Here is a 24,081-nt window from a genome sequence, read left to right as displayed (position 1 = left end):
GAACTGAGCCTGCTGGCGCGAAGGCATAGATGAGTTTCACTTTCAGTTCAGATCCCAGTCGGAAAGGAGAAGGAACGGGCTAGATAAAGTGGTGAAATATTCTAAGTATAGCGTACACTAAACGGATATTGGTTTTTATTTTTTAGGTGGCTGAAATACGTTTTTCTGCCGTCCCTGTCCACAACACTTTTGCTTTTCTCCATGTCGGTAACTCCTGTCTGTTAATACACTGACTATGGATAAGTAACTCATACAACCCCACTTCGAAACAGGCAAACTATCCCTTTAAGTCATTCTTGTCGAGGCTGCGTAGAGTTTACAGAAAGTGCAGGAATGTGAATGGATGTTGAAGTTAAGAGAAGACCCTTTGATCAAATCGTTTTTTCTCATCATGTCTAGCTTTCACATCAACACAAGCTACCTGTAGCACTTATGTACTTTAAAATAAGTCACTTATTTAGTTTATCTGAAAGGGAGAATATTTTCTCATAAGTAAGCAGTTTAGTCTAACGATGTGAAATCGACACCTGCAGTTATCTTTTAAAGGGGTTTTAACTTTTTTTATTACCTCAGGTTCTCTTTTTTTTGCACCACGTCTTTGCACGTTTTGTACTGTACCAATGTGACACCATCCCAAAAAGCTTCATATTGTCTTATTGATTTGATATCTCAGAGTGTTTTTTAGTCTGAATGATGTGAAATGTGAGAAATGCATTTGTTTTGGTTGTATGAAGCTAATGAGACTTAAAGAGGGTTCATGAATAGTTACACTAGAGGATTCCATACTGGGGCTGAAGGGATTTATTTTTATACAAGTATTTGTATATTGTTCAGTTTTGTAGTTTTGGTTCTGAATGTGCCAATGGAAAGAATTATGGACTAACTAAGAATTGAGTCCATCAAGTTTGCAGAGTTGCTTTTTTTTTTTTTTTTTTTAAAGAAATATTTTTTACTTTTTTCTTTGTTTCACTCATTATGGACCCCGTCTATGTTTGAATGGGTCTTTCGCCTCTATTTCCCCTAACCACCCTATTAACTTTGTGTTGCCAGCTAACGACATGTCCCCTTGATTCCACACTGTTGCCATGGACACCCCATCCCTATAGCAACAATGGGCCTGGCAGGAATTGACTGAGATTTGCTCAGTGAATACACACATTAGGAAACACCCACTTGCTACGTTTGAGCCCTCCGTTATGAATCATAAAAGGACTTGTTTGTTTTCCCTCATCAACATGTAACGGCATCAAATGAGTTGAAGTAATTGGTGAGCAATTACAGAGACCCGTTGAAATTTGTCAAAGCTCTTATTGGGGTCCTATGCATAAAGCTCTCAGCATGGAGCACATTTTCACTGCTATGCTGTGTTCTCAATAAAAAAAGGATCCTTAACATCTCCTCCTGTCTGATCTGTGTTACATACATTCATATATTTATCCCTTTTAATGCAAGATTGCATTCAGGTGTATTTGAGCAAATGGGTTTCTCTTCCATATGAGTGGTTTAAAGCTTTCATTCAGTGAGTGTCCTTTTGTATTGAATGCTGAGAGGACAGTAAAGGGACAGAAAGAGGGTGTGATTAACCTGCACAAACACTGATGAGATAGCATCGCTCTGACGGAGGCTGTGTCCTTGTTAAGGCTTATTTTAAAGCAGAGGAGAGGTGTGTATATCCAGATAACCGGAATCGTTATAAGATACCAAATGACCAAACAACAAAATGTACTTTTATCATGATTTAATAATTGATTTAAAGAAACAAGGTATATTTGAACTGATTCCTCAATGTATCAGATGTTAATTTATTCAGTGCACACATGCAAAACATGTAATCACTTGATTGCCCCTGATTTGATTGGAGGGTTTGTTTCAGAGCCCCGTAGCGCCCCCAGTGGTCCACGTTCATTATAACCTGTGGTGGGTGAGCAGCAGCAGCTCATTCTGCTGTTCACCTGCTGCAGGGAGAGATCTCCTCCAACTCCTGCACATGATGGACGGAGGAAAACGTCAGAGAGGATTATTATCTCTGATCTGAAGGTAAGTGAGAATAGTACACATTACAACAATGTTGCTGTACCATTGTTTTCAGATTTTCTTCTTAGTGCTTATGTTTTATTTTATAATGTCAGTCTGAAGACTAATTATTAGGAATAGCTGCACTTTTAGAGGTATTGGCACATGCACGTTTTGTATTATTTATTGCTGTTTGCATGTGAAAAACTTTCTCACTGTCAGTGGGTGTAACTAATTACCATCATGGAGGATTTTTTGAAATGTTTCAGGAATTACCTTTGAATTAAATGTTTAAAGAGGACCTATTATGCCCCCAACCTCCCGAAAAGCCAAGTCTGTTGTGATTGGTCAGCCGTACTAAACTCTTCGGACTTTGCTCCAGCTCCGCTCTAACTAGCTTTGTTTGAGGGCGTTTCAAACTAGCCGTTATGCAAATGTGTTACTTGGTGACATCACCACGTTACTGAAGAAAAGGCAGGACTTCAAGCGAGGCGTTTCAGGCAGTTCAGGGGCAGTGTCTGTGGGGGAGAGTAATTCCCTATGGCAGCGCTGATCAAATATGAATCAATATTCTGTTACTGTAATGCCTATTTCTCTGAGAAAGTTTGTGACCCGGCCGTCATGTTGATTATCAAGCACCGCCCACAAGCCGGAGCAAACTTTCTCATTTTACAGCTAAACGGTACACTACAAGATGTTTCTGAAAACATTTGAGGCAAGAAATAGGCATTACAGTAACAGGATATTGATTCATATTTGATCAGCGCTGCCTAATTTGACAGTTTTATCGGAGTTCGCGAGTGACAGCCGCCTCCGTTAAATGTTAACCAATAGGAGCACTCGCTCTCTGAAATGACCTGTGATTGGCCAAAGTCTCCCTTCACGTGCTAGATTTCTTTAAAGCCTGAAAACAGAGCCATGAGGAGGTGCAGAAGTCCAGTTTTCTCTCAGAAGAGTTGAATTACAAAATGCTGAAAGGTTATTATGGAATTTTTGCCCAATGATGCCTAAAACCTTTCCGCCTACTGCATGTTTAAAATAATCAAATGTCACAGAAACCCTTAAAGTTTATGAAAGCTTTACAGCCTATAAAATGTCTCACATTTTCTCTTCCTCTTCAGCCTCTTCATCATCTCTGTAAAGTGATGAGTTCAGTGACATCTGATCTTCTGCTTCTCTGGGTCTCACAGAGTTCTCCATGAGACATGGTGCTACCTGAAAAAACCTCCAGACCATCTGCTCCCAAGACGGTCCCCAAGCAGCAGCAGCAGCAGCAGCAGCGCGCCCTGGGCTCCCAGAGCCTGCCCTCTCCGGCCCTGTGCTGCGCCTGCGGCCTGTGCATCATGCTGGCCGGCATCAACATCACCCTGGTAGGAGCTTTCGCCTTCGGCACCTTCATCCCTACTGGCAACCCCCCCATCATCATCGGGCCTCTCCTCTTACTGATAGCCCTGGCCTTCTTCACGACGTGCTGCGTGGTCAGCAGGAGGCCCCCGGCCCACATGGCCCGCAAGGCCAAAGGGGGTGAGAAGTGGGGGCTGATGGGGACGGCGGCGTTTGAGATGGAGACGAGCGAGCACACGCTGCAGGACACCACGGCCGTTCAGCTCAGCCCCACCAACTCCCCCACCACCTCCTCTCACAAGTCCAGCTCCAGCCACGGGGGCGACGGCGCTCCCCCCGGCTGTCAGGATGGAGCCGGTGAGCTGCTCATGTCAGACATGGGCGTCATCGGAGATAACACCACCTTGACCTCTGGCAGCAAGGCGAGCACTCCCACACAGATGCTGCCTGCTCTGAACACTTCCTCTACGTAACGTGGATGGAAACGTCTGACGTGATTGACAAGACTGATTGGCATTTAAAAAAAAAAGGAGATTGCAGACAAAAGACCCTGATAAATGACCAGCAGACTCTCAGACTGAAATGTGTTGTGCTGATTGTAACTTATTCGGCGTGTTGTGTTGTTGAATGTTTATTGCTCAGTCCCAGGATCACTTTTCCAGAACAGAAACTGGAGATGAAACCGTAATCCAAGTGCCTGTTTGTGTACTTCTTGTTGTGTAAAACATCCAGTTAAGGCAGATAATCCTGCACTCATGTGGATGGACTGCGGTTGGCGCTTATCAACGTATACGTTGGTGAAAGAAGATGTCCAGCCAAGCTTCTCTGAGTCATAAAAGCTGTTCCCGTGTAAGCGTGACACACACTTTGACAGAACTGTTGTATTTTTTTGTGGGTTTTTTTTCAATGCTGGCATTAGCTGTAACGAGTGAGTAACCTGTCATGTCAAGATGGGCATTCAAAAGCCGATTAGTGAATGTGTGTCATGTTTTCAATGCATGTTTGTGGTACCTATTCACTTTATAAATAAAGCTGAAACGTTGTTTGATTGTTATATGATGTGTTTCCATTCGAAAACCTTGGTGAGGATTTAAAAGTTAAATCTGATGTAGGCAGAATGTTTCTGGCATCATTGGGCAAAAATTCCTTAATAACCTTTCAGCATATTGTAATTCAAGTGTTCTGAGAGAAAACTAGACTTCTGCACCTTCTCATGGCTCAAGGAGACTTTGGCCAATCACAGGTAATTTCAGAGAGAGAGCGTTCCTATTGGCTGTGCTCCAGCTGGTGGGCGGTGCTTGGTATTTCTTCAACTGATCTCAACATGCCAGCCGGATCACAAACTTTCTAATTTTACAGCTAAACAGTACACTACAAGATGTTTCTGAAAACATTTGAGGCGGGAAATAAGCATTACAGTAACAGAATATTGATTCATATTTGATCAGCGCTTCCTAGTTTGATCAGAGTTCACGAGTGATTGACAGCTGCTCAGAGACGGCAAGGCTCCAGCTCGGCTCTGATTGGTTGTTTTCCGTCAGGAGCACCGGAGGACACAGAGGCACATGATTTTTTACAGATAACCTGTCTCATGTCTGACTGTCAGGATACAGTGACTGTTTTATAAAAATAACTTTTTTTAATCATATTTAATCCATTTGTACCCACTGCAGCTTTAATAAGTTAACAATACTCTTTGTGTAGTATGTATATAATCTAAAACATTAAAAAACACAATACATGTCAGGCTATGCAAGAAAGGTACACTCATATAATTCATCGGTTATCTGAGAAAAAACAGCCGCGGCAGAGCAAACAGCTCCTTCCTGACACGCTGCCCATCACTTGGCATCTGATCCAACAGCTGCTGGCAAAGGCGAGAGCCCTGTTTACTCATCATTATACATCTGCTGACCACAAACAGACCAAGACACAGTGTGATCCCCACTCACAACTTAACCACTGGAAAAGACAACAGCCGCCTGCTGTTATTGCTTTATGAATGGCTACAGGGCAGGCAGCGTGGGCGTCTGTAGTTATCCACTGAGCCAGAAATATGACCGATAGTGTTTCTATAAAGAGGGATGACATTTCTGGGCAACCTGAACTCATTTCATTAAACTATTAATGAGGTCATGTTGCTCTGATGGATAGCACAGTGAAATTGATTTAGTGCAGAGTTGCAGGTTGCTGTAATTGAGCCATTTTACGCAAACAATATTTTATTCAAGCCTCTTCAGATCTCCTTGCATTTTTGATCATTCACTCCCACTTAATGTGTAAATCAAAAGAAACGCAGCAAAAGTGCCCTCTTGGAAGCCCTATGGTAGATAAAACATGATAAAGTGCCCTCTAGGGCACATTCACCAAGAGGAACCATTCTGTCAATTTCTGAGGAATATCTATACGTTTTCTTTTTACGTTTTCGATTACACAGAGTCAAGATGTTGACAGTTATATTCTTAGTGTATCTAAAGGATATGTAGTGACAATCATTTAACTAAAACAGTGAGAAAGTCACGTTGCTCTGAGCGATGGCAGAGCAAATCATTTGTAAAAAGAGTATTGTGTGTGTTCATGTTTCCTTTAGAGACCATACTGTAATCCCTTGTATCCATTTCACCACTCACACGATTCCTCAAATATTACTGTCTTTGATAATTGACAAATGCATTAAATAGCTGTAATTTGTGAGGCAATCTTTATTTTGTTCCACCCCCACTCATTAAAGTAATGATTTGGGAATTTAATAATGATAGTGCTCATAATCACATATGTGTCAGTGAGTGCTGAATGATTCACAAAAGGCTGCGGCTGAGGCTATTATTTTTATGCAAATAACTTCCATTAGAACGGGAGCGTGTTCAGTGAGCGTACAATGAACTGGAATCACATGCAACAGCTCAATAAGTGATTATTCATAGAGCTTCTTCAGCTTCTTCACCTTCTTCAGCTCCATTGACAGAGAAGAAGCTATATCAAGTCTTATAACTCCACCTTGTGGAGAGACCACAGTAGGCCCTATTACTGCTACTAATGAAGGACTCCTTTAAAGTAATACAACAGATATCATTCATCCAGTAACATCCTGTAATGTTATTTTAAAGGTCCCACATTGTAAAAAGTGAGTTTTTCATGTTTTTTTTATTATAAAGCAAGTGCTATATAAATACTGTGAAAGTATCGACATGCTCAATCCATGGAGAAATACACACCGCCTCTATTCAGAAACTGTGCCTTTGAAACAAGCTGTCAGGATTTCTGTACATTTGTGATGTCACAAATATACAATATATAGGTTGCGTCCGAAATTCCGTACCAACATGCTATTTAATACGCTAAAACAGTATGTGAGATATTTTAGTTTGTCTGAAACCTTAATATGAAACCACTAGTATGCGAATTATATACTATTTCCGGTAAAATGTTATAGTATGCAACGATGGAGACCACGGCGGCATAAATATCCCACGATGAAATGCGGTAGTGATGGCGACGTTCATAACGGACGTTGGCGGACAGCTCTATAACGTCAATAACGCTTTAATTTAAGTGTAAGTATAAGATTTCACTTTGCTAGGTGTAATATATATATATTTTTAATTAATTCAGATTTTGATTCTCACAACCGTTTTGGTCACATGAGGTTGGCATGGGTTACCATGGTTTCCAACCGGCATGGAGGCAAGTATGAGGATAATAAAGGATTTTTTTTTAACATTACAGCATGTAAACAAGTTCTAAGAGACACATAAAATAACTGAAAATGAGCATAATATGGAACCTTTAACACACCACCTCTTGTTTCTTCTCATTTTGAGCCTGCATTCATTAGAAATCTTGATCATTTTGTTAAGGATAAAGTTGGATTTTATTTCATGACCATAAAATAAAAAATACAACAAATCTGAACGGGTGTTTTCAGTTATTCTGGCTGTTTAGACCTCTGCTCAGGTTGAGGGTGTGCCAGAGCTTTGATGGGGATTTATTAGGTCACAAATCTTCATCTATAAGATTGATAATGTTGTAATTTGTCCCGGCCTAACAGGAGATGCAGGAAGATGTCACTCAATCTATACACGCCCACACAGTCCTGAGAAGAGGTTTGCTTATAAGTGTGATTTCTGTGGACTTGAGAGGAGAGTATTTCCCATCTATTTTTTTCACTATATATATATATATATACATACATTCTTGTGTATATACTATATACACAGGAATGTTCTGGATTGATGTAGCCAACTTTCTACAAAAGAAGGTGAATGTTGAAATAAATATGTTTGATGTAATGCTATATTTAAGTCAAGATGGTCTGGAACCAAGACAACTTTCCTGCACTTTATTAATGAATTCAAAACAATATAGCGCAAATCTTACCCAATGTTAAAAACAAAAAAGACTTTAAGTTATTAAATTAATATGGTGTATATAACATAAACTCTGGCATTTATGAAATGTATATGTAATTATTTTAGTTTTGTCTTCTTTTTGTTTTATTTTATTTTCTGTCCATGTATCTGTTTGTACCACTGTAAATGAGGATGTGTGCTCAATAAAGAAAGCATTGAAAAAAAGCATTAAAAAACAAGTCATGAGAAGAGGTCTAATCAACCAGATTAACTGAAAACATCTGTGTAGGTGTACAGAGGCTTTATGCTAAAACATGTTCATATAATAATAATATAATATAATATAATATAATATAATATAACATAATATAACATAATATGATATAATATAACATAATATAATACAATATAATATAATATAATATGATATAATATAATATAATATAATATAATATAATATAATACAATATAACATAATATAACATAATATAATATAATATAATATAATATGATATAATATAATATAATATAATATAATATGATATAATATAATATAATATAAAATACTTTAGTATAATATAATATAATATAATACAATATAATATAATACAATACAATATACTATAATATAATATATTATAATATAATGTAATATAATATAATATAATATAGTGTAATATAATATAATATAATATAATATAACATAATATAATATAATATAATATAATATAATATGATATAATATAATATAATATAATATAATATAACATACTATGATATAACATAATATAATATAATATAATATAACACAACATCACAGAATATAATATAATATAATACAATATAACCGAACATAACATAATATAATATAATATAATATAACATAATATAATATAATATGATATAATATAATATAATATAATATACTTTAGTATAATATAATATAATATAATATAATACAATATGATTTAATATGATTTAATATAATACAATATAAAATAATATAATATAATATAACATAATATAATATAATATAATACAATATAATATAATATAATATAATATAATATAACACAACATCACAGAATATAATATAATATAATACAATATAACATAACATAACATAATATAATATAATATAATATAACATAATATAATATAATATGATATAATATAATATAATATAATATACTTTAGTATAATATAATATAATATAATATACTTTAGTATAATATAATATAATATAATATAATATAATACAATATGATTTAATATGATTTAATATAATATAATATAATATAATATAATATAATATAATATAATATAATATAATATAATGTAATATAATATAATATAATATAATATAATATAATTTATCAGTCTGCAGTACTGATGTCTGCCACTAGGAGGCAGTATCGTCCTTCACACAGTGTTTCCAGCTCCAGGTGCAGATGGTCGCGTGTTCATGTCGAGGTAAGAATATTTACTGTGTTTCTTTTGGTTTAGTCTTTGGCTTTTATATTATATTTAATCATATTTAATCTGAAATTAAGACGGAATTCTTAAATTACTCTCAACAAGTTTCACATTTACCAAGAAACCTTTCGTCCTTTGGTCCTGTCAATCTCTCAAGAAAGTAACGTTACACTCAGTTGCAGTTTATTAAGTAGGTTAATGTTACACCTAGCTAACTAATGCGGTGCTACAACTCATTTATGAAGGTTATATTGTTTAGTTTATATTGAAACTGTTCTGTGTTGTGTTGTTGAATCAACTTTGGTCATTTTACACGCTGTAGTTTGTGCTGCTGTTGTTTTATATGCCTTTATATACTGTTTCAACGGAATTGCATTGCTAGGCAACAGCTTCGGTCCACGTTTACTTCCTGTTAGCTGATGTCATTCACATACACTGCAACCGGAAATACACTGGGACACATTTAGTATGTTTACGTTTAAAACTGTGTAATGGTCTAAATATTGTAGATTTGTGACATCACAAATGAACAGAAATCCTAACGGCTTGTTTCAAAGGCACAGTTTCTGAATACGGGCTGTGTGTGTTTCTCCATGGATTGAGTGTTTTGATACTTTCACAGTATTTATATATCACTTAAACCTGCTTTATAATGTAAAAGACATGAAAATCTCACTTTTTAAAATATGGGACCTTTAACATTTTACAAAATTAAAGATGCTGTATGTAGGCCTACTATATATTTACGCCATATTATCCCAAAAGCATGCATCATTCTATGACATTTTATGTTTTTGTACACATTGATGATGCCACTATCATTCCCTCGAATGTTTACAACTGTGAAATGGTCTATAGCATAGATATAAAACAGTTTTATATCTACGATATATATATATATATATATATATATATCTAAGAGATGTTTCTAATATTGAGTCCACACTCATTGATATAAACGAGATGGACAAAATGTTAGCATTAGAAACATCTCTCAGTGCCATTGCAGGGCTGTTGTAATAGGCACCTAGATGTACTTACAAACTAGCAACTGAGTGTAGAGACTCCCTCATAGAAAGTGCAGATTTCAAGGCTGTTTAGCAGAGAGGGAATATACAGGAGCTTGTGTTCAGGTCTTCACAAAGATGGATGACATGGTGAGATATAGGGTCGGGATCCCCAGGTTGTGAACCAGTGCATTAGAGGGCTGTTTTCACATCCATTCGCTGAAGGAGGAAAGTGTCTCTGTGCTCACCTTAAAGCTGGGTTTAAAGACTTGTATGTACAAGATGATTTTGTGACATCACAACTATTTGGATGCCAATCGTGGTCCAATATGAAATGTGATGTGGAAACTTGAACCATCCAGTGCACTCACACTGAGAATGGACTTTTCTGTCACTTAGTACACATCCAGGAGTCAAACGTTTGAAATGAAAATATTTGCATATTCATGTATTCTGTATTTTTCAGTGAGGGAGAATGAGTTTTTTGAATTACAGAACCAAGTGAATTAACTTTTTATGTGGAAAAAAAAAGCACAGACACAAATTATTATTTTTATTCACAACACAGTTAAGATACAAATACATCATCATAATAAGACATAATGGAGATATGTGAAATGGGACTTCCTGATAAGCTATCGGAAGCTTGAAAATAGGGGCCCAGATGCTTAGCAGATAGTAATCATACATTTAAATACTAAAACATTGTCTAGATTTGAAAAAGTGCACGTAATATACATTAACATTTACAACCTACGAAACACCTAAGACTAAACCAAAGACTCTAAAAACTAACTAACCTAAGCCTAGCTGCTAAATAATCCTAAAACATTTATTCCATCAGTCTAAACATTGATTAAATCGTTAAGACACAATAAATGGCAAGTGGAAATAACACAATAAGTACAAGTAAATAAGTACAATTTAAATGGATTTCAGAGTAGAAGTAGTAACTAGTTTAGAAGTCCCGAGCTGTTTAAGGTATTCAAGCTTTAACATATTTTTGTAGCAACTGCTGCTTTAAACTCTTTTTTAAATTATTAAAAAATAAATAAATGATGTACTATGAAATTAAATACTCATCACAACTGAGTTTAACACAATCTTTTTTTTTTTTCCAGTTGATAAAGAAGTCTCAATTTATACTTTTCCTACATCCAAAGTGTTTGGACCTTGAATGCACCACGGCCTCCAACTGCGCTTGTTCAAAGTGCTCCGGCTGCACTGCCCCGTCCTTGGCGCCTCCTCCTCCTGCCTGCAGCTCACCGCGTTTCGGAGGGATGCAGCGATCCTCCTGCGGCCCTGAACCATCGCCAGGTCGTCTCTGAACCGCCGCCTGGAAAAAATACATTTCCCACAGGTAATACACTACACTCCCAGATATTCAGAAGATAGAACAATAGCAAGGTTACAGTGTCTTTGACCTCCTCTGTGAACATAATCATCACCAGGCGAGTGACCCCATGTGTTTCATGCACGCTGAACTTCCTATACACGGGCCCGGCTCATATACAGTTTGCCCCGGCGTACTGTATAAGCCATTTGTCTTTCCATCCCACCTCTGTTGTCGGGTAGAGCAGCCGTTTAACATCCCACCTCTTGAAGTGAAGTGCCATTAATTTTATCCTTCTTTTCAGTCTGCAAAGCGTCCCTCCAAATATACAGCAGCCGGCTTGATCTAATTCCTAATGACTGTTGTGAGTGCTGACTCGGCTATTGTAAAACAAATGATATCTCTGTCCTGTTGGAATAATCCTAATCTATTTCAATGGAAGGGGCCGTATTAAAATGACAAAAGGGGGTGGGGAGGAGGATATTTCCATCTCGTGATAAATGTGCAAATGTCCACCAAAGCTGAATCAGACACCACATTTTAATGGCCTGATTGCTCATTCATTTCTCGCCTCATTCTCTAGCAGCCCTGCTCCCTCCTTTTTAATGCGGAGCTGGTCATATTTTGTCCCAGATTAGTATAGACGCCGGCTGACAGTTGCCTCTGCTCAAGGTATTTAGAAGACATAATTCATTCATAGATCTAGAAGTGCTCCCATTTGTCATCCCCATTTTTTATGCTCTCCACAGTCGCTCATTCCTCTGGGTGCTGGCGTGTGTGTGTGTGTGTGTGTGTGTCAAGGGAGATGAGGGCCATGGCAGTTTTCAGCTGATGTATTAGCTGGCATATGCAAGCAATGAATTATCACGAAGGAAAAGGAGTCAATTATCCACTCCTAAAGAGGGGCCGGGCCTGTGTGGCCTAGGGGCCCCTTTCCATATTTACCAAATGGTTTCACAGAAAGGTGCGCTGAGAGACCTGGGAGACAGACAGCACACACACACACATGCACGAACACACACATTCGACCCTCTCGTCACTTTTCCTCCCCGCACATGCTCAGTGCCACCTCCTCGGCTAACAAGGGCAGGCGGTGACGTTTTGGATCCGAACGGTAATAATCCATTTTATACACACCCGACTCCTCAAACTGATTTGGGCTGAGCTGGAATAGCCGCGCCGTGACCGTCAGCCATCTTGCCGTGTCCCACTTCTCTCTCCCCTGACTCCCCTTCGAATCAAAATGGGGGCCCTGATTGACTGCGCCGCTCTGACTAATAGAGTGGATATGGTAAATGAAATACCCGGCACTTTCATTCCAAAGTCTCTTACCCCCTGTGTCCCCAGTCACTTTGCCTTGACATGTTTTCAGAGATTGAGCGTTCTATCCTGTTTTTGATGAGGACGAGGTGCGCGGCGGCGGCGGCGGCGGTGGCGGTGATGCCTCAGAGCAGCCGGGACCCTCGGACATGGGCGGCCGAGCTGACAGGGCCTCTGGTGACTGACAGGGCTAACACTTAGGGAAATGAGGTCGTTAGACAGCATTATGAGTGGGCTGATAGCTCAGTAATGGGTTTTAACTTTGGAATTTAACACAGAAGCCCACCGGGGATGGGTGTGATGGGCAGGCGGACAGGTGGGTTCCTCCAGAATAAAGACGGCAACTCTCACGGGCACCGGAGAGAACGGGCTCGGTTGAGAGAGGGGGGAGAAAGGGACGAGACAGAGGATGGGAAACGTTCTAAAAATAAAGCACATAGACAGCGATCTTCTTTAAACATGCAGTAGGAAGAATATTTTTGTATTTGTAAAAATAAAATTCCATAATAACCTTTCAGCATATTGTAATTCAAGTGTTCTGAGAGAAAACTAGACTTCTGCACCTGCTCATGGCTCTGTTTTCAGGCTTTAAAAAATGTAGCCTGTGACGGGACACTTTGGTCAATCACAGGTCATTTCAGAGAGAATGTTCCTATTGGCTGTGCTCCAGCTGGTGGGCGGTGCTTGGTATTTCCTCAACAGATCTCTACTGTATATGGTTGCCGGGTCACAAACTTTCTCATTTTACAGCTAAACAGTACACTACAAGATGTTTCTGAAAACATTTGAGGCGAGAAATAGGCATCACAGTAACAGAATACTGATTCATATTTGATCAGCGCTGCCTAGTTTGACCGTTTGGTCGGAGTTCGCGAGTGATTGACAGCTGCTCAGAGACGGCAGGCTCCAGCTCGGCTCTGATTGGTTGTTTTCCTCCGGTCTGTGAAATCTTGCAGATGCCGTTAGGAGCACCGGAGGACACCGGAGGAAACAGGGGCACATGATTCTTTTCAGATGACCTGTCTCATGTACTATACTGTCAGGATATAGAGACCGTTTTATAAAAATAACTTTTTAAAATCATATTTGCTCCATTTCTACCCACTGCAGCTTTAACACAAAGACAAGGCAGATGAGTGACTTCTGTTTTCGGTCCTACTCTTCACTTCGGGCTTACCGAAAGAGTTTCTTTTGCTTTGAATGTCCACACAAACAAAGTGAAAAATTATCTCCACCATCCAGCTGATTGTTCCTCCAAACTGTTTTAATCTGTTATGGCTCAACCGCAGAAGGTACCGATTCCTAAAACAATGAACGTTTCTGAAGGTTTATAATTTTGCACGCTGCATGCACACAGCTTCCAAGCTGCCTTGAGTCTTAAGAAAGGGCGTCTAAATTTAGCGCCGAACGATAAACTCTTAAGTTATAAGACATAGGCTAATGCGTAAGGGTGTTAAAACCAGTGGGATAGTTTAGTGGAGATTAAGGGACGTATCAAAGACTTGTGTAAAGCTCCATCAAGAGCGGTGCGGTTGTTTGGTGGGCATCTGCACATGTTTTTTTTTATTTTAGCTCACAGAGCTTTGGCAGCCAGTGAGTGACTGATAATGTCTCCACATCAGTCCCATTACTCCTCTCTGGCTGTGCTGTGAAAGCGAATGGTCCGCTTTACTGCCACCGTGGACCTGGCGAGTTCTGTTCAGGAGGAAGATTTAGAGCGGCGTTATGGCCGTCCGGCGGAGGGCGAGGCAGCTCACAGGAGAGGATGAAATGGATGAGGTCTTGTAGAATGATGGCGGCAGTTTCAGTCACTCCCCTGACTTTAGTTTGGGGGAGATGAATCATACTCGGCCTCTGTGAGAGGGTTATGGAGGGAAAAAGAAGGTCAGGTTTCTATCGCTGGGATTTTTCAGCAGAGCAGATGAGGAGGGTCGGAAATACAAATCAAGAAGCTTCACAATGTGCTCCAGCTCTGTGGCCTGCAGGCGTCTCTTTCACGACGCTCTAGAGAATACACAACCTCATCAGAACAGTCCGACTGGTCAAGCAGTGATTTCTGGTTTATTAGAAGTAGACGTAGAAGTAGTGTGTGTGTGTATATCCTGTTTATGTCCAAAGTGTTAAGTATCTTTCACAAGCTGCTGCTGCTCTAATCAGCATCTGTCAGGGAATTCATTATGCTCAAGTGAACATAAAGCCTTTCTTCAGAGTTGTGAAAAAATAACAGCCCCTTTCACTGGCAGAGGTGTGGATGATCGCTGCAGCGGGCTTAAGTGACAGGTAAATTGCAGGTTAAGTGGAGAACACAGTCTTTTAACAAGAGACTCCAGGCTCCTGCAAATCCTCCTTAGTCTTTAATCTGAATACAAAAGGCAGGGGCGGGGGGATTAAATCTGACCCCTCAATGTTCTGTTTGTTCCAGACTCCACTCGAGGGCCTGCTGTAGCCAGCAGAAGAGTCCCAGGTTTCCTTTTGTGCCGTGTGGCGGCATTTAAAAACAACGCCGTCCCACAATGCTGCCTCTTCGGTGGCTAACTTCGCCGGGACAAAGGAAGGCCTGGAGTCACCGGCTTCTCCTCTCATATCGAGCTTTAGATGTAGTTTGAATTCTTTTTATAACGGACTGTTTATTAAATTGTAGATGAAACGGCGTAACGCGGCATCATTATCACAGTTCTGCCGCGGAGGAAAAACAAATCCTTCTTTATTTAGCAGCAACGACGGTTAGAAAGAGGAGAAGGGGCCGGGGTGAGGCAGGCGGTTAGGGCTTGCAGAGAGAAAGGCGCTTTGGGTTGTCAACGTTTTAGAGGCTTAGAGTCAAACCTATCCAGGCTCAGGAGAGAGGAGTCTGGGTGTTAGGCAGGCAGAATGACTCCTGATAGAAGGAGTTTGCGGCTCAAGTCGAGAGGAATCGTCTTGGCTCCCGGATGAGGCGAGGACTAATTGATTCTCTGAAGTTTCCTGTCGCAGAGCCCGATTACAGGTATGACCGGATTAAAAAAGGAGAGGGAAAAAAACAAGGGATCTGGAGGAGGGAAATGGTAAAAATCAAAGAGAAAAGAAGATGAGGGCTGCCATAGACGGATCAGCATCGCTTAGACGCATTGATGTGCTCGCTTTTGTGTGTGTGTGTTGTTTGTGTGTGTACGTTCATGTGTACACACACACACCGCTGCGGCTGTGTTTGATCTCTATACTCAGTGGCAATCATCAGGTCACATTGCAAGGCCCCTTTCACCGGCGTGTTGCACAGGAGCACATTGTGTTGTAGCAGCATGCTTCCCCCAATCACTCACTTCTGGTTAACACGTCTCAAAGCCAGAGGCATGTGTCTCGCCTGCCCATAACGGTCCCTGACAAGATTGAGTACCGAGGCATGTGGGAGCCATAGTGAGGCGGGCTCTAGGAGAGAGGCCTCCAGGAGAAGGAGAGTTAGGACGCATATCTAGACCTAAGCTGTCATGCGTGCGGCTGTAATGGCTTGTTTAGTGGCAAAGTCCAATCTAGGGCCCCAGAGAGCCATTATTCCTGGAGTATCGATCGGGCCCTACGGCCACCACAGCTCGGGCCCCTGTCCCTGATCCTGTTCAGTAATAAGCGTACTCGTGTCAAGGTGGTAATTATCATTGATCTGTAGCCGCTGTGACAGGGCGGCGGCCCCTTGCCGTGATTCATACCCGGCGTGGGGCTACTGGACTTGAGGCACCAAATCACCAATCTCATAGCAGCTTCTGGTGGCACTGCCATGCCCGGTCCTGGAAACAAAGGAGTTAGGAGATGGATTTCAGTATTTTTTGGGGGGTTTCGCTGTTACTTTCCAGGTGGCAGTTTTGAACTAATTACCAGCAGGAGAGTCTTGCTCGGCATGTTGTCCCAGAGCGCTAAAATCTTTAGGACTAGCTCGACTTAGTTAGATGAAGTAGTCTGCAGAAAGTTAAATAAACTTAACTTTCTTCCTAGAGGTGCTCTTTTCATCTCCTCATCCAGTTGTTTCCCCCTCCTCCTGCTGTCCTTCCCCTGCGTCATCGGCCAGGATGCCTCCATCTCTACCCGCCGGGCTATAAGCAGGGAGATCTATCACTGAAGATCTACCTCTGTGTGGTAACCTGCGGCGCAGTGAGGCGAGGGACACAACGTTATTGTGCATGCTTTATTACTGTGTTAGCATTGTACAACAAAGAGTATGTGGCTTTGAGTTGACTTGTTAATACTTATGCACAGTCAGTTTTAGGGATGGATGTGTTGATGCTCCAGACTGAAATATCTTAACAACTTTTGGATGAATCTTCATGAAATGTTGTGCAGATATTATTCATGGTCCCCAGAGGATGAAGCCTGGTGACTTTGGTGATCCGATGTATTTTCTCCAAGCATCACCTGGCATTTTTGTTTTGTAATGATGATACAGAATATCCACAGAAGTAAAAATGTCGGCACAAGGTAGAGTACTTGCTGGGGAGGCTGAAGCACGTAGCGAAAGAGGACGGACCCACCGGTCTATGTGGGTTCATGAGATTTTGCGGGCGAGGAAACATCTTGTTGTTGTTGTTCAGCACTCATAGACTACATGCAGAATGTGACAGTTGGTCTTTGTGGTATTTGTCCCGTCTCTCCTCCACTGTGATTGGACGTCTGGGTAAAAAGTAACAGTGACAAATGCAGCGTTTTATCCAAAGTTGAACACTGTTTACCTCTTTACCTCTGGTGAACAGAAAAAACGCGAAATGTGCAGTGCTAGACCGAACTGCGGGCGACAAGGTGCTCGCTCGCACCGTGTTTTGGCCAACCCTGATCTAGCGCCACCAGCTGGTCTAATTATTCACTTATTCAGTGAAATACTAAATCTACATCTGGCACAAACATTTGACACAGGCATTCATTGTTCCTCGATGATTAATCCTGATGACTTTGTTGATCCCCTGACTTTTCCTCTAACGCCACCATGAGGTTCACATTTGTGTTTGTGAGTGAAATATCTCTACAACTGTTGGATGGATTGCAATGAAATTCAGTACAGACATTCAGGATGAATTTAATCACTTTGGTGATCCCTTAACTTTTCATCCAGCACCATCATCAGTTCAAAACTTCTATTTGACCAATACTTTGGTTTATGATGAAATACCTGCAGAACTAAAGACATTCCCATCAGCCTTAGCTGTACTTTGTGTTTAGTGCTAATTAGCAAATGTCAGCATGCTAACAAGCTAAACTGAGATGGTGCACATGGCAGAGGTGTGGATTTGAGTCACATGACCTGGACTAGAGTCGGACTCGAGTCACAAATTTGATGATTTCAGACTCGACTTGACAAGTCTTGACCTTGACGGAAAAACCAAACACTTGAGCCTTTTGACTTGAAAATACTTCCAACCAAGTACAAAGCTATTTAAAAAGTGTGCCAGGAATCAATTCTACTTTTTTATGATTAAGTTCAGTCACACTTGTTTTAACAAATAAAAACAAATAATTTATTTATTACAAAATAGCATTCTTGATGTTTGTAAATGTAATATATTATTACCATGTTGTTAAAATGGCATTACATTTGGTGAAGAGCGCATTATGACTCGTTTAGGACTTGAAACTCAAAGTTTAGGCCTTGTGACTTGACTTGGGACTTGAGTGCAAAGACTTTAGACTTGTAAAATAATAACCTTGTCCCAACATTGCTGTTGGCATTGCCATTATGAGCCTCTTAACATTTAGCTCAAAGCACAGCTGTGTGTGTGGATAGCCTCACAGAGACGCTTTTTTATTTCTTCTTTTGGTTAAATGCAGCCGTTCATACAGTTTTGAGAGCGTGTTTCTGCAGAACTATACAGTCTACTGTATATTATACTTTTGCATCAGCTTTCACAGGCTATCTCTGATTGAATCTAATTGAACTACATGCTGGTGGTGAACCCCCCACTTGTGTTGGAGTGACTGAGGCAGGCGAGGACGGGGAGACAGGGAGAGTCAGATAGGCAGCGGAGAGACAGAGAAATAGAGAGATGGGGTGGGGGGGTTTCAAGGCAGGCAATCAGTTTTCTTTTTGTGAGCGCTGGAGCGGGACTCGTGTCACCTGCAGACCAAACCCCATTTCCTCTGATTAAGTCCTTTGAAATATTCCATTTGTCAGTGTCACGGCCCCGGCGTGTCGCCGCGGCGAGCAGCCAGCCGTGTCTGTTGACTGTGTCATTCTCCAATTTACATCAGACACTGACAACATCATCATGTCCCTAATGTCCCCTTGGCTTGCTCTTGCTCAACCCTTCGCTCGCGCTCTTTATTTCTCTGTTTTTTTTTGTTTTTTTTGTCTCTCTCTCTGATGCACCATTCACGTATCTGCGTCCTCTGCGTTCGCTGTCGGGATCCATCTGTGATTTCCTGAGCAGAGTGAAGCCCAAACTGTTTGCTAGAATCTGGGGACTGGGGACTATCACTCTATGCCCAAACCTTAAGGGACTTTTCCTCTTCAAAGTGTTGTTTTTCTGTGTGTCTGGAGTATCAACAGCTAACATCACTCAGGCCTCAAACTCTCATGCGTGTGATCTAACCCCATTAGCAGCCAATGTCTTTTCGGGAGCAGAGCCGGCATGGTTCAGAGAGGATGGAAATTTCAATCTCCCCTCTATCATTTTCCCTATCATTACTCCATTCACAGCCATTTCTCTCCATCCTGAGTCCCGAGAGGGAGCGGAGCGGCTGAAAAGGAGGGCATCGTGCACTCTGTGCCCAACTTTAATATGAGTGGAGCAAAAAAAGAGAGAGGGGGTGTTTATACATTATTAGGGGTCTATTATAAAGCTGCTATCACATTCTCCCTCTTCCTCTCATTCCCTCACTCTCCTGACAGGTAGCGGGCGGGCCGCCTTGATGACTAGACTCAATCACCTGTGACAGTTTTGATTTGATGTCACTCTCTGGGTCGCTCTATTTGTTTGAGCAGTTAAGAGGTAATTGTGTGACATTGGCGGTGGAAGACGTGCTTTGGCGGCGCACCCGCTGAACCGAGGGGACGAGACGAGGGAGTGTGGCAATAATAAATGAGGGCTATTTTCCCCAGCATTCCCAGGCTGTGTGTATGTGTGTGTCAGTGTGTGTGTATACTAGCTGATGGGGGGAACAAGAAGGGGCGATGAGCCCCTCTACCCCGGGGGAATTCAACTGTGAGATGCACATTGAGGTCGCCTGCACCCACTCTTATCATCACTTTCTCCGGTCTGAACAGAATTGTTTCTGTGCTCTTTTTTTTCTGTCAAAGAAGAGTTTCGGTGTCACTCAGAGGAACTTCTGAGTCCTCAACACGTTGACAAGTGATGCAATATTTTTCATGCTGCTTTTGAAAGTTGTTGAATTGTTTTCAACGGCATGTTGAATCTTGAAGATGATGATGTATATTTATGATGAAGTTGGACTTGTCCCAGATAGAAACAAACACATTTGTGTGTACCTGCTGCACCGTGATTTTGTTTGTTTGTTACATTCAAATAGTGCAAAAGGATTAAAAAGGTAAACGTCAAAACAGAAATAAGACAGTCTTTCTCAAATTCTGTTGCTGTGTAGTTCTGTGCATTCTCGTTTTTTTTTATGTATGGCTAAAATTAAAGGTTAAAGGTTAAATTAAAGGTTCTCTATACGATATCCAGAGCATTAATATAGCATCAAACAGCTATTTGCTATGTAAAGATATAGAGGAGTAATGTCTACCTGAGCAGAGATTGAAGTTGTTCTCCCTCCGTGTGTGTTGTAATCAGAGTTTCTCCGTGCTTTGTTGACATCAATGGACCGGCCCGCGTGCTTTTAGTGCATGTGAGCGTGCCCCACTGGCTAGCTCACGGATGCTGCTCTGCACTTCGCTCATACGGCGGTTACAGCTGATAACGCCATCCCGACCGACTGGTGCCGTTGCAGAAGCGTAGCTTCCACCCTCCGGTCCCCCCCCCAGGTTAACACTGTTAGCTCTGTCAGCAGTGTTGCTGTTGTTTTCACTGTTAGTGCTGTTAGTGCTTTTAGCACCGTTAGCTGCAAGCTGCCAGCTCAAGCCGTCGCCCAATCTCGCATTTAGCATCTTTAAGTATGATTCCAGCAAAAGAACGCCAAAAATAGGGGATGGATAAAGATCCTGGAACAATGTCTCAATTGACTTTACAAAATGAAGCATACAGTCAATGTCAAGCTCAATATTTTTATATAACCAATGGATAAAAAGACTTTGTATAATGTGAAAAGGAGTCGGTCATAGCGATGAACCCACAGAGAATAATGCATTTCCTCTCAGCTCTACAGCCCAATTTGACTGTTTTCAGTGAAAAAGCTCTAAACGCACACTGCACACTACCTGCCCCAAACAGCAGACAGACGATAACATAGTGGAGCATTGACAGCTAAAGAGACAGATATTTCCTTCAAGAGGTGGTGGAGACCAAAACAAATCTAAAAGTAGAGTGAATATTGCCAGGTGGCCAGAAACATGACTCTAAATGAATACTAATGTTGCTCCGTGTTTCATGGATGTATAAATCATCATATCAACTTGAAAGGTCATGATACTGTATGCCAATGTTGCATTTACAGCTGGTTTTCACTGCTAGCAAGTGGACAAGAAAATCAGTTATTGCAGGTTTAAGTGTGACTCTGTGATTGTCTTGTAGAGCTCCTTCCCCGTGAAATAACTTGCTAAGTTGTCCAGAGCTCAAATACGTCAGGATCACATTCTTGGATGACTTTGGGTTGATATGTGCAGAATTTAAACATTTATTTTTCCCTTAAGTGTTTACAAACCTGCTGATTTTCTTTTTCCCACTAAGTTTACCGTCACCTTTAGGTCTTTGTGGTCAGTATATAGCAGCAACAGACACAAACCATATTTTTAGAAACCCCAAAGTAAATCTGATAACGACTGTGGCTATTGTACAACCACATTGGCAGTAAAGTCCTCTCTGTATTCAACTCTCCCTGGCTTTGGGTGCCAGAGATAATCTAGAATCCTCCTTTTCTTATGTAGAAGAAGCAGAGAGAAATCGTGGCTGAAGATTGCAAATCTGTGAGCTGCAGCTTTACTCCCCCTTCCCCTCTCTCTCTCTCTCTCTGGGCCCATTCCTTTACAACAGGGGGGAGAAAGAGGAGGTAATTTTAGGGAGAACTGGATGTTGGCCTGGTCCAAGAATCAGAGAATCTGACCCAGTTGTGTTTCTACTCTGACCACTGCGCAGCATCACGATCGTCTTTTGGCATTTAAGGTGCCAGCAAAAAGGCTTTCTTACTCTGCTCTGAGCTCATCCATTTGTTTGTTATCTCAATCCAGGATTTGGAGAGATACAAAGCTGATTAAACAACAAAAGCATATGGGAAGATAAAGAACACTTAGGTAATGGGTTTAGCCTGCCTGTTTAGCACGCCAAATTCATCCCCCTTTTTTCTCGGCTCAAAATGCATTTGTTATTCTTCTCTCAGCCTTGATCCAGATGGGAGAAAAGGAACAAGAAAGGGAGGAAAAAAAACAACAACAAAAAGAGTGAAGAAGAGGCTTTTGGTGACAATCTTGTGAGAGAGTCTGGGAAACCAGCAGCAGGAAGCAGTACCGTTGCTATTGGCCTGCTGCTTGTGCATTTCTGTGTCGTGGCTTTAATTCTGCTGCTCTCACAGTTATTCAATATGAAATAAAATAGCGTTTGGTTGCTTTTTAAGTGCAAAAGTATCTTGTAAAAATCAATCTCAACTCATCTTCGAGTGCCTATTTTTTTTTCTAGGGCTGTAAATCGATTAAAATAGTTAATCGCGATTAATTGCAAATAAATCACACTTTTTTATGTTTAAGTATTTAATACTTTTAACAACATGGGAGTGGGCAAACATGCTGCTTTATGCAAATGTATGTATATATTTATTAATGGAAATCAATTAACAACACAAAACAATAACAGATATTGTCCAGAAACCCTCACAGGTACTGCAATTAGCATTAAAGAATATCCTCAAATCATAACATGGCAAATTGAAGCCCAACAGGCAACAACAGCTGTCAGTGTGTCAGTGTGCTGACTTGACTATGACTTGCCCCAAACTGCATGTGTTTATCATAAAGTGGGCATGTCAGTAAAGGAGAGACTCGTGGGTACCCATAGAACCCATTTTCATTCACATATCTTGAGGTCATAGGTCAAGGGACCCCTTTGAAAATGGCCATGCCAATTTTTCCCCACCAAAATTTAGCGTAAGTTTGGAGCGTTATTTAACCTCCATTATGTTGGTACCAATGAATTTCTTAGGTTTTCTCTAGTTTCATATAATGGCAGTATCTTCTCTTTAACTTTAAAAGCCCGCTACAACCTAAAATTCGCAAGCTGCGTTAATGCGCTAAAAAAATTAGTGGCACCAAAACTAATTTGCATTAATGCGTTATCACGTTAACTTTGACAGCCCTAGTTTGGACATACATTTTTTAAGCTGATACTTGGTGTTGCTCTAGTGGATTACATAATATTGTCAAGTGTTCCTGTTGTATTGTATTAAAATTTTACTGTGGCAATTTCAGCAAAGTAAATTTAGATTCTTTTAGAAATCATGGGAGATGTGGCAGGAAGTTGTTTGGATTACAGCTTGTTCATTTCCACTGAATTGCATTTTTTTCAAGATGCATATATGCAAGATGTTGAAGAATATATTAACTGCCTCCAAACAAAAGTAAAATGAGTGGTCAACCTCCGGGTCTGAAAAGTGAAGCCAATGCTGAAGTGCCTTAAACTTGCATTCTTTCTAATAGCCAGCAGGGGGCGACTCCTCTGGTTGCAAGAATAACTCTGATTGTATAGAAGTCTATGAGAAAATGAGCCTACTTCTCACTTGATTTATTACCTCAGTAAACATTGTAAACATGAGTTTATGGTCTCAATCGCTAGTTTCAAGTCTTCTTCAATACAGCATGATGTTCATTTAGTAAATTATGGTCCCATTTAGAGTCAAATAGACCATAAAGCAGGGTATGCTTTAGGGCGTGGCTACCTTGTGATTGACAGGTTGCAAACGACAGCGTTGTCAGGTCTGGGAGTTGTCTGTGTTTCCGTCTTACAACTTTAACCCTTTCACAGTGTGTTTTCAGTTCTTGAAAGTTAATTGTAGCATTTTGGTTGATTACATTTTCTTTCTCATTGTTCGGTTGTACTTAGTTCCCTCTTGTATCACTTGTAGTTGCAAAAAAACAAGATTGTGACGGCCAGAATGCCGAACTCAAGGCTTCAAAACGGCAGTTCCC

The 24,081-nt window shown here is 40.6% G+C and overlaps 1 protein-coding gene and 1 long non-coding RNA gene across 3 annotated transcripts in view; both read left to right on the top strand.

The window, feature by feature from the left end:
* Positions 1-1,573: 1,573 nt before the first annotated feature.
* On the top strand, positions 1,574-4,411 carry LOC119488941 (transmembrane protein 275-like). Its single transcript, XM_037770998.1, has 2 exons — positions 1,574-2,037; positions 3,135-4,411. Exon 2 carries the CDS (start codon positions 3,219-3,221, stop codon positions 3,828-3,830), a length of 612 nt encoding a protein of 203 aa, XP_037626926.1. The 5' UTR covers positions 1,574-2,037; positions 3,135-3,218; the 3' UTR covers positions 3,831-4,411.
* Positions 4,412-9,109: 4,698 nt separating this feature from the next.
* LOC119487990 overlaps positions 9,110-24,081 on the top strand; it is a 31,755-nt gene continuing 16,783 nt past the window's right edge. Inside the window, exons 1-3 of one of the 2 annotated variants that reach the window (XR_005206845.1) lie at positions 9,110-9,179; positions 11,353-11,549; positions 13,799-13,853. This is a non-coding gene — a long non-coding RNA (uncharacterized LOC119487990). Of the gene's footprint in view, positions 9,180-11,352; positions 11,550-13,798; positions 13,854-24,081 lie in introns of those variants that run through there. The other variant, XR_005206844.1, reaches the window with a different exon arrangement.

This window comes from Sebastes umbrosus, chromosome 5 (assembly GCF_015220745.1).
Source record: "Sebastes umbrosus isolate fSebUmb1 chromosome 5, fSebUmb1.pri, whole genome shotgun sequence".
Lineage (NCBI taxonomy): Eukaryota > Metazoa > Chordata > Actinopteri > Perciformes > Sebastidae > Sebastes > Sebastes umbrosus.
This window is presented reverse-complemented; position numbering and strand designations above follow the sequence as displayed.

Coding starts and splice junctions, on each gene's coding strand:
- LOC119488941 (XM_037770998.1), top strand. CDS start 3,219: ATGGTGCTACCTGAAAAAACCTCCAGACCATCTGCTCCCAAGACGGTC.